We start from the raw sequence: 11,815 nt of genomic DNA on the forward strand, positions 1-11,815 counted from the left end.
TCATACGAAAATGGATCTGATTAGTTGGTCTTTCAGTGCAATTGACAAGATTTTTTTCAACAAGACACGGTGCACCAGAAGAGCCGTCCTGCCCAGATGGTACCTTCGCCGCTGGACACGTGAGAGATTCATGGGATCACTGGAAGCCAGCGTGTCTTACTGTCTTATCTGTGGAAGATGTCGAGGATATTTGGCTGTTTGGCGTGACGGTCATGGGGTTCCTTCTGGCTGGCTTAGGAGGTGCCCTGCTCTATCGGAAAGTTTCCAAGACGGCAGCTTTCAAGGAAATCAACAAATTGACCATGGATCAAACGGTGTGATTCAAGGCATTGGAAGACCGTGTCGAGGCTCGGATCGAGAACTGGTTCCGTGGACTCACGGTTCGGTCCGAGGAAGGATGGAGAAAAGTTGATTCTCCCTTGCGCCAGATGACGGAACTGTCGAGGCAGACCACGACTATTGGCAATGACTTAAGGGACCTGAGGTCTCACCTATGCCCTTGGGAGCGCAAATTTGACTGAAGACCAACTGTATTTGGACATATTAAATTACTTATTTGGCTTAATACTAGCAGTGCAACGGTTTGCGGTTCAAAGCCGAACCATACGGTTCGCCCTGTACGGTTCAATACGCCTTTATGAATCGCGCCTTTTCGGTTTTGCAATGAATGTATTCCGAACGCTTGTGGAATGAATTGATCGAGCTCTGTGTGCCTGTGTGTGACGTGAAGCACCGCTGTGGAGAAATTCCCGCCCCGCAAGTAAATGTCGGATCGCTGTCAAGCACCTGTGTAGAAGCTGAGTAACGCCCTCTCTCACTTACGAGCGAAGTGAAAGTGAAACAAGAAAGAAAACAAATTGCTATGGTGAGCGGAGGAGTGGAGAGACCGAATTTTGAGGAAGCACCGGCTTCTTTCAAATCTGCGGTGTGGCAACATTTTGGTTTCCCCGTGGACTACAATGGGGAGGGAGAGAAAATATTGAAGAAAAAAAAAAATTGCAAGCATTGCTCAGCGCTTGTTCCCCACGCTAATGGCAACACTTTTATAACATGACTCCGGCACCTCAGCCTGCATCACCCACAGATATCACTTTCTCAGGGTAGGACAACCCCGAAGATGACACCAGTGAAAACACACGGCGGGCTTCGTTAATTTATTTGCAACGCTTGACCCGCGTTACATTGTTCCCTCGCAGATATATTTCTCCAACAACGTAATCCCCGACATTTATGAAATGGCACGCAAAGCCATCGAAGATGATTTCGCTAAAGCACACAGTTTCGCCCTGACCACTGATAGTTGGAAGTTGGACGTCCCGTGCTACAGAGTGCTACTACCTAACTGTGACGGTCCACTATAATTCATACCTGTCAAATTGTACGGTCTCGTCGTAATTTGTACAAGTGAGCACTCATTTTTAAATGTGTACGCCGTACGTTACGTTCAAAATCTGCATGTTTTTCTACATTCCGTTTTTTTTTTTCATCCGTTCGAATTTGGTCACCGTTTCTGCAACGAGACAATGCGTTGGTTGAATGACGCGAGAAAAGTCAGAGATTCGGAGAGGGAAGAGTGTTTGTTGAGACGCTGTAGCAAACGCAATGCTAGGCTAGGTGGCTCCAATATTACCTGACTTAGCCGACAACATACAATCTACGCCTAGATATCTCATGCATATAGAACTACATGCGAAATGACAGACTCGGTAGCGTTAGTAAACAGCCGCCATTTTAGAGCAGTAAACTTTTCAGAAAGGCTCTGTTGTAGTAAACCTTACGAGCGAACCTAAGCAACTTTTTATTTAAAATACTCCTAAATCGGCAAAATCTTGACTTGAGTCTATCTTTAAAGGATGAAACAGTTTTAAAATTTTCACATGTCGAAAGTAGACAGAAGAGAACTCATGCAAAAACCGGAGCAATTTTATCAACTTTAACGGTTGATTCACAACATTAAATGACCACCAAACATAGAAAAGTTTACTATGTTTTTGGGTTTGTTTATTTGTTTTTTTGTTTGTTTTTAATGAAAAAAAAAAAGAAAACATGAAAGGTATCACCACTTTGCCAAGTAACTGTTTTACTACTGTGTATTTCAGTAGTCAGTAACTACACTAGCCAAAGAGCTAAGAGGCATTTTAACAGTCGAAAATGTTTACATTTTAAGTGTTTATTTCATTTTTTTAAAAAGCAAAATAAAGGAAGTTTAAAAAAAAAAAAAACGCAAACCAAAACCGAACCGAAACCGTGATCCTAAAACAGAGGTTCAAACCGAACCGTGGGCTAACTGAACCGTTGCACCCCTACTTAATGCGATTATAATTTTCCTTTCCTGAACACCCTTATCCCACCCCTCCCTTCTCCTGGAGAGAGCTGCGCAAATGGCCCTATCCCTTGCCTTGATTCTCTTCCCAAGGCCGGTCTCAGGGCCCTGCGACTCTTATTTTGTCTACAGACACGTACACATACTGATACACTTGTGAATACACTAACTCACACACAACCCCCCCCCCCCTCCAGTCCGCCACTACCTTTTTCTTACTATCACTGACCCCCTCCCTTACTCCAACCATGTCTGGTAGTTCTCCTTTTTTTTCGTACAAAAAAATCCCTGCACGTGACCTGTGCGTCGTGTCATAGCCATGCTATGTTGTATGATATGTGTGTGTGTGTGTGTACTGTAACTTCTGTAACTGCTCTACTTGTAACTTGCTCTGTAATTTCTGGATAAGATAGAGAAGTTGGCGGAGCGGAACGTCTGTAGCGGCCCGATGGTCACTCATCGAACGGAATTTCGTTGTCATCTATTCATCTTGTTAGAGCTGGTGTCAATGACAAATACATCCCTGAATCTGAATCCATTTTTATATCACAAAACTCTGGTATTTGAACAGGGGTGTGTTAACTTATTTTTTAGCTCAGTATTCACACATTGTTAGAAAAAAGATCTGAACGGAACAGTTTCGTGCACAATTTTTTTTTTTTTTTTTTGACATTCACACAGGACATGGGACAGTGGTCTCAAACCTGTGGCTCAAGGGCCAATTGTGGTTTACGGGACAAGACTTTGCAGCCCCCATTTGTAGCATTAGTGTTGCCTGCACAAATTTTGCGATGGGCAATAAAAAATATATAAATATTTTTTAATAAAATGAATGAATGAATTATTTGAAGGATCCATTTTTGGGGGGGAATTTTTCTACTTAAAAGGGATTAATTAAAAAAATGTTTAAAAAAAAAAAAAAAGCAAATTAAATAAGCCATCAGTTATAAAAAAAATAAATAATTCAAAATAAACATTATAAAATTAAAACTGAAAATGGGGGGGAAAGATGGCATAAATTCATGTATAGTAAGTGTGGCACATGAGTATTTTGATCTGGGAATTTTATTTTTTAGTTTCATAAAACTTGTGATCTCACATCGCTTAACTCTTTGGCTATCATCCAATCCATTATAACTGGAAAGGATCGGTAGTGATATGAATGACTTCAAATGAAGTATGAGTGTAATAAAAGTGTACTAACACTACATATCCAAACCGTATAAGTAATTTCTGAGTTTTTTTTAATAAATGCCTTACTTATTCATGCAAATGTAATTTGTGCAAGCCGTTTTAAGAAGCATTTTTGTCCATACACCTCGGTTGAATGAATATCAACAGCTTTCTCTTGTACAGGAGTGGCTTTTCGTAATGTGGGTGTGCCATTCACATCCAGTGAATTTGCGATGTCTGCATAGTTTTGGGTGTTACAACTTAAATGACTCAAAACCTCAGTCACAGAGACATGTTGCACAAGTTTGCAATATGACAAAGTGTCATTCACAGAGCTACGTTGGGTCTTGTGTCAGGTTGTGCAATTCAGAGTCAGTAGAGTGCATGATTTAGAGGTAACAAAAGGAATCCAACACATTTCATATTTCTACCATTTTACAGCGCTCAATTTAAAACTACGCACCCGCACATACGTATTTACACACCTGTTTTTGGAGAGCACATTTATCATTCATCAACATGAGTGCTTCTAGCAGCAGAGGGAGACAAACAAATGCTCTTCACATGTTTTTGACATTAGATAAGGCATAGATGAACTGATGATGGACGAAAGATAAATAGACATGACGGATGAATAGACACACAGTACAGGCCGAAAGTTTGGACACACCTTCTCATTCGTGCGTTTTTTTTTATTTTCAAGATTATTTACATTGTAAATTCTCACTGAAGGTAATAAAACTATGAATTAGCACGAGTGGAAATATGTACTTAGACAAAAAAAAAAAAAAAAAAAGATGAAATAACTAAAAACATGTATAATATTGTAGTATCTGTAGAGTGGCCACCCTTTGCTCTGATTACTTTTTTACACTCTTTCCATTCTCTTGATGAGCTTCAAGAGGGAGTCACCAAAAATGTTTTTTGACTTGACAGGTATGCCTTTTCAATAAGGCTGTAACGGTACATGTATTTGTATTAAACCGTTTCGGTACGTGGTGCTCGGTTCGGAACGGACGCGTACCAAACGAGTTTCTGACGTAATGTAACCCTTACTTTTCGAGGCTGTGAGTCAATCGGGTTACAGTTTCTTTGTGTAGATTATATTTACTTCGTCTTCTCTACTATAATGAGGACCAACACGGTAGGGCAGTATAACCCAGAAACGTCAACGGCGCGACAACGTGGCCGCCGCGAGAACGCAGTGAAACGCAGGCGTTGAAGTCAATCAGCCAATGCACACCAGTCGCAGTGCGGCCGTGTGTTAGACGCGTCCCAGAAGCGGCTCAACACGACGCACGTGAAAAGAATGGCAGAGTTTATTATTTGATGCGAGACGCGACGCTCCTGCGTCAATACTACTACCGGTAGCTAGGATCAGGCAGACCGGAAGTCACTCGTGTAAAAATACGGTGGATCCGGTCGATTTTCAAACTAATATGCAATCGTAACCCACTTTTTGAGTCCATCAGATCTCTTGAGTGGTAGATCGGGGCACAGTTGACTTGTCTTTGTTGATTTACTGCTGTCTTCTCTGCTATAATAATAACCAACACGGCCCTGTGTTCAATACAAAACCCTCCTACCACAACAAAACAAGTAGGAACTAATATTCACATGGAACTAAAGTTATACAAAATAAAATATACAATATAAATGAATACTACATCACATTTGTAGAATATAAACGTATTGATAAAATAAATAATAGCCCATTTAAATACAATAAATTGAAATGAGCTAAAACACCTGTAATTAAATAATAAGAATAATACACAGATCCTGCTTACACGATTATATTTATTAATTTCTGTGTGGCGCTTTAACTTGAGAAAATCCACCAATAAAGCTTTTGAAAACCGTTCATAAGGGAAAAAATGATTCATTGAGGCATTTCATTTGTAAAATACATGTTGAAATCTTTGTCATTGGGATTGCTTTTCTCTTTAGCACAGGACTTCTTTTTTCTTCTTTCTTTCAGAAAGAAAGCTGACCAATACGCGGGGTCTGAAAGGCAAATTGTTGTTGGATTATCTTTAAATACCCGCTACTTTTTGAGCAGAATTCTAGCTTTGTATAGGCTAATGTTCGTATTGTTGAAAGCACAAAGGTGTGTAATAAACAACTAGCACATTTATATTTTGCATTTTGTTTTCTTACTGTACCGAAAATGAACCGAACCGTGACCTCAAAACCGAGGTACGTACCGAACCGAAATTTTTGTGTACCGTTACACCCCTACTTTTCAGGCTTGATTGGTGGAATTTATTGCTTTATCAACAGGGTTGGGACCTTCATTTGTCTTGCATTGAATGAGGTGTGGCCAAACTTTTGGTGTGTACTGTATGTACACAGTAATGCTATCCTTCTGTACGTACAGAGACATCAATACATAACATACATACTGTACATAATTTGATAAACACATTATATGTACTCGATATCTATATTCTATATGTTGCACATTGCAGTCTTAATCTTAGTATATTTTATGGGTACAGTGGTACCTCGACATACAACTGCTTTGACACACGATCTTTTCGACATTCGACGTAAAATTTGACTCGCCATTTGTTTCTACATCCGACGACATGCTTGAAATACGACGACATGACAGCGCCCCAGACGGACACAAGGCGGACTTTCTTGTGAGAGAAATCAACACAGGTTTCAAGAAGTTAAGTGCAAGTGGTGAAACAAGCAAAAAGGTGATGCTAACCATTGAAATGAAGGTGGAAATGATTGAGAAATATGAGCATGGGGTGCGCATCCGTGAACTAGCGCAACAATACGGCCGTAGAATGTCTACGATCTTCACGGTCCTCCTCAGACCTCCATTTGCCAGTCTTTATAAGTTGAGGTGACAATTATTATAGTGGTAACATCGGCAAAGAAATCGCCAGCTTCTTATCATTTATTTCAGAACTTGTGCAACACAAAACACCTACTGTCTGCCACAGTTGATGATGTTTTCAACAAAACATTAAAAGAGAAAGTAAAATCTCAACTGCACCTCTACCGCTCTCTGTCACGTCAGCGACGCGGTGCGTTCAGGTACAGCACTCAAAACACGTCCGCCACATTAGAACCTGATTCATTACATTATTACAGGAATTATTATCATTATGTTTTTATTATTCCGGTTTTTATTAATAATTTATTTCTATTACGATGTGTATTTGCCATTTGTAATAGTACAAGTAGTACTTATTTGAGGATTTAGTGCAGGCTTTTGGGCTGTGGAACGAATTAATGGGAAAATCCTGGAAAATCCTGCTCCACATATGACCATTTCAACTTCAAAACACGGTCCTGGAACGAATTAACTTCATATGTAATACCAGTGTATTTTGCCTCATTTAGTTTTACATTATGTAAGTATATTCAATCAAATTTAAAGTTGCACGCCTTCAGTGTAGTACAACGATAAGTAAGGATTTGCTGAATTTGAATTTAAACAGTATCGTTATGTGCAGTTTCATAGATTTCCTTAAAGCAGAACAAATGTAGTATACCGTTCTGGATAATGAAAGGCACATATTATAGCCTTATCTTAGGTTAGAAAATGTTCTATATTACATCTATGTTGGTGACGCTTTGTTATTCTTTCGATTCACAGGGGTGTAAAATTGAAACTCGGCAAATTACGGCAACACCCCAAAAAAAAAAAAAAAGAAAAGAAAAGAAAAACCCCGGTCCAGAAATGTCCTCGAGCATTATTGTTTAGCAACAGACTGTGAGAGAGTGTATTCTGACAGAACGCGACAGGATGCTGTGCTTCGACCTATTGTTTCTCTCTGTAACTCATTTAACACCAGACAAATAATGGCTTTCACAGGTTCACTAACTTACTACGCACAGTTAAGCTCATGTTTGTTTTTAAATTGATTATATTGTCTTAGCAAAATGTTTGCACCATTCTTGAGAGATGCCTTTTTAAAGAAGCACTATTGCTCTACCTTGCATACAAATAAAATTCACACTAAAGTTGGAATGTTAGACACTATATCATGTGCATTCATACTTATCCTAAAGGTTATCAGATGTAGAAACCTCGCACAGAGTAAGTAAGTGAGTGAAAAAGGTGTGTTCCTCTCAAGTTTTTAAAGCAAGACAATAGGCTCAAAGAATATGGACAGTACTCACAACATACTGGTAGTTGTAGAAAGCTGCATACGCCATGAGGAAAGAGGAGGCAACACACAGCTAGAATTGAGAAAAATCAGCACTGGAACACAACTCCTGTGGACCTCTTTTTCTTACACTACACTAACTTTCTCATTCTACTCCAACATGTGTGTATGCCACTCCCAGCACACTGACTGTGGGCAATTAAAACACAAAGCTGTCTGTGCTGTTCCCTTTTGAGTCACTGCCCAAGTCACATCAAAATCATTCTTTTCCAACAACATCCTCCTCTCCCACTAAACAATAGTTGACAACTGTATGACCTTTTTGTGCTCCACCTCTCAGTTCCTCACGGTTGACCAAAAACCTGACAGTCATTCCAAAGAAGTCTTGAACACTTCATCATTTAAAAAAAAAAAAAAGGACACATCTAGTGCTGCAACGATTAATCGATTACCTCGAGTAATTTGATTACGAAAAAGCTTCAAATCAAATTTTGCTGCTTCGAGTTGTCGTTTAATTTGGGTGGCGTTGTAATGGTTTGTTTTGAAAGTGTTTGCATTTAGTTTTATTGATTTGGGTGGCTACATTGCCCTCTAGTGGCAACAGTGAATATGACATAACTCATTTAACATGGCTGAATCCAGCTGCTCCATGTTAAGACCAGCGTAAGCTAATGTTTTTTTTATGCATTTTTGATTAAGGGTAGAGGTATATTTAGCTGTTTTTGTGGGAACATGTGTTCGAACGATTTGTTAAGAGTATTTAAAAAAAAAAAAAAAAAAAAGCATTTCATAGCATTAAAGTTAGCAGACTTTTGCTATGCAAGTGTTTGCATTTAGTTTTATTGATTTGGGTGGATACACTGCCCTCTAGTGGCAACAGTGAGTAGGACATGAGTCAATTAACATGGCTGAATCCAGCTGCTCGCTGTTAAGACAAACATAAGGCACTGTAAGTTTTTGTTTGAGATATTGTTTATTGTAGTTTATAGGTATATGTAGCCGTTTTTTGTAGGACTATATGTTTAAAAGATTTGTTGAGAGAACTGTAAAAATAAATATATATTTTTAAAGAAATTAAAAACAAATTTTAAAGCATTCAAGCTAGCAGACTTTTACCTTGCAATTTAGCCAATTGTTCTTTTGTTGTACTTACATCCTAATTTAATATCTTTTAAACGCCTTGAGGCTGAGCTAAGCTATCTTAATTTATTTTTAAGTGAAAGTGCAATCCTGCATAGTTTGAAAAAACACTCGGGAATTTTTATTTTGTATTCGTATTTAATGCTCTTTTGCAATTGCAATCTTAGCAAGGCTTTGTTTCACATCTCCTAAAATTTATTCTTCAACGCATTAAATGTTCCTAATCCGATTACTCGATTATTAAAACTAACTAGTTGATGGATTAATCGACTACTAAAATAATTGATAGCTGCAGCCCTTCAATAAACTCACCGCTTGTGAGCTAGTCTTTGTTTATTATTCATGTAATTAGCCACTGTCATAACAATATTAAACATAACAGTTATTACAGTGATCCTTCGCTACTTCCCGCTTCAGACTTTGCACTCTCAGTCCATCGCAGATTTTTTTTCAATTGACCCTAACCCTAACCCAATTGCGTAGTCTCACTCTCCCTCCCGCCTTCCCTCCCTCTCCCTGCTCTTTGTTCGTCAGGCCGTGCACTGGAGTTGCTTATTAAAGTTAATGATGTTGACAGATGTTTGCGTCTGATCTTGCCAGAGTCAAGAACTTCAGAAGCGCTGCATGCGTCAATCATCATTTAACTTGTTAAACAGTTGCTGTGGCAACTCATTGTGTGTAAGTGAGCAGTGGAGTGGAGACACTCAATGAAGCATTTGACAAAGCCAAGCGTTTTTCTAGTACAGCACTTTATTCTTGTTTAAAAAATAATTTGGTGGGACAGTAACGTGTTTAAAACTTATCATAATCATTACATTTGAAGTGCTTAAAAACATTTATTAAAATATAGATTTTTTAAAAATTATTCTTTGGGGAAAAAAGGGGAAAACATGTCTTATGTGTATCGCTTTCCAATGCTAAATCAGAGGAAATACATTCAACGCACAAAAAAAACAAAAAAAAAGTTGGGGGGTGTTTTTTTTTTATTATTATACTTTGTGGGGTAAAATGCAAAAAATGCCTTATTTGATATATGTATCTCTTTCCAATGCTAAATCTGTATAATTACATTGAACACACACACACACACACAAAATGGAGGGGGGGGGGGCGCTACTTTGCGGTCTTTCACTTATCGCGGCGGGTTCTGGTCCCCATCAACCGCAAAAAACGAGGGATCACTGTAACTCATTGTCCGTCATTGACGGTGACGGACGTCCAGTCCATTTGAACTGGAAGGATGTCTAACACCGTCAATGAGATATTGATTTTAGGTTTGGTTTTTTTTTTAATGAAGAAAAAATACATTTTCAAAAACTGCTTTGGAGCACGTTGTCTTTTACCAACAAACTCAACCATATGCACATCATTTAAGGAAAAAACTGCGTTTGCATCTTCCTCCATGGTGAGGTCGACGTGTTTTAGCGTGTCTTGCAGCTTTTACTTACCTCTGTCGTGGCTTTTGCGTCTTTGTGGTGGTCGTGGTTTCGCCTCTTGTGCGGCATCTTGATACAGTTTCACTTCTCGGCGCAGTCAATCAAAAGTGGACGTTAAAGTCCCTTGAAGCAGAAAAAGAAAAGAAAAGTTGCCCCTCCCGCTGGCACCACTTTTGTCAGACTTGTGAATGGTTTAAAGATGTTTTACCACAAACAGAATGTAGCTGTGTTTATGTGTATGGTAGGTTTGAGTTGGACATAAAGCGAAACGCATTGGTTGCCTTCACTTTAACAAACACAATGATTCTATTTTTAGATTTTCATTCGATTCATTTGAAACCCCTGTTTTCCTCCACGACGAAAAACACAACAACGCCAGTATTATTGGACACACCCACAACCACGTTTTTTCCCTTTCCCAACTTTATTCAACTACACAAACAAGAAAAAATAGCGAAATTCGAAAGATTCTGCTGGTGGAAAACACATTTGGAAAATAGCATTCTAGTGTGATGTTGAATGTAAAATAATTATACAACAAATGGTAATTTTCCCGTTTAAAATTTGCCTTCTATTCTGTAAAGACGCAGCAATACATCTCTTTTTTCAAGTTAAAAACTGTCTCGGGCATGAGTACGTTAAATAGAGTATGTGAATGTTAAATGGTATGTCAATATCCTTTTTCAACTTAGCCAGCAAAGTATTTTCATAACACGCCCCAAAGCAATGGACGAGATGAGTCATAGTTACGTCATTTTGTTTCCACCGGTGAAGCTGTGCAGTAGTCGTTTAATGCTGCCCTCTAGTGGAATTAAAACGCATCATGATCATCATCGTTATTAAATCCATTTTGTGTGTTATTATTGTGAGCAGAGTTGTTAATCTTACTTTTAAAAAGTAATTAATTACAGTTACAAATTACTTCTCCCAAAAAGTAATTGCGTTAGTAACTCAGTTACCTGAATGCAAGAGTAATTAGTTACTTGGCAAAGTAACTGGTGATAATTTTCACGTTGTTGTTTTTTCTCCCAAAAAAAAAAAAAAAAAAAAAGGTCACACACTGTGAAGTTTAAAGGTGTTTTTTGGGACAATTGGCCCTAGCCCAATTCTTTACCCTAAACTTAACTAGACACAGGGGTATTGCGGATATTGCGATAACTAGATAGTAACCTTTGCTATGTGTGGAAGTCATTTAATGTTGTGAATCAACCGTTAAAGTTGTTAAAATTGCTCCCTTTATTGAATTAGTTCCCTTCTGTCTACTTTTGACATGTGTAAGTTTTACAACTATTTCATCATTTAAAGATGGATTTAGTCAAGGTTTTGCCAATTTTGGAGCATTTGAGATAAAAAGTTACTTAGGTTCACTAGGAAGGTTCTCTACAACAGAACCTTCCTGAGAAGGCTACTGCTCTAAGATGGCGGCTGTTTACTAACGCATCTAATCTTTATTATACATGTTGCTAATGCAGCCGTGTCTGTCATTTGCATCTATTTCTGTATATACGTGATATCTACCGAAGCCTCATGTGGCCGTAGTTTGTAGGCTATCGGCTACAATCAGGTATTATTGGAGCCACCTAGCATAGTAGCATCGCGTTTGCAACAGC

The 11,815-nt window shown here is 38.6% G+C and overlaps 1 protein-coding gene across 7 annotated transcripts in view; it reads right to left on the reverse strand.

The window, feature by feature from the left end:
* cast (calpastatin) overlaps positions 1-10,577 on the reverse strand; it is a 91,140-nt gene extending 80,563 nt beyond the window's left edge. For 2 of the 7 annotated variants that reach the window (XM_057845403.1, XM_057845398.1), the window contains exon 1: positions 10,218-10,576. In XM_057845403.1, the coding sequence (XP_057701386.1) occupies positions 10,218-10,274 (57 nt within the window). In that variant the 5' untranslated portion in view covers positions 10,275-10,576. Of the gene's footprint in view, positions 1-7,642; positions 7,808-10,217 lie in introns of those variants that run through there. The other 5 variants (XM_057845404.1, XM_057845400.1, XM_057845390.1 and 2 more) reach the window with 4 other exon arrangements.
* Between the last annotated feature and the right edge of the window lie 1,238 nt (positions 10,578-11,815).

Source organism: Corythoichthys intestinalis, chromosome 9 (genome assembly GCF_030265065.1).
Source record: "Corythoichthys intestinalis isolate RoL2023-P3 chromosome 9, ASM3026506v1, whole genome shotgun sequence".
NCBI classification, from domain to species: Eukaryota; Metazoa; Chordata; class Actinopteri; order Syngnathiformes; family Syngnathidae; genus Corythoichthys; species Corythoichthys intestinalis.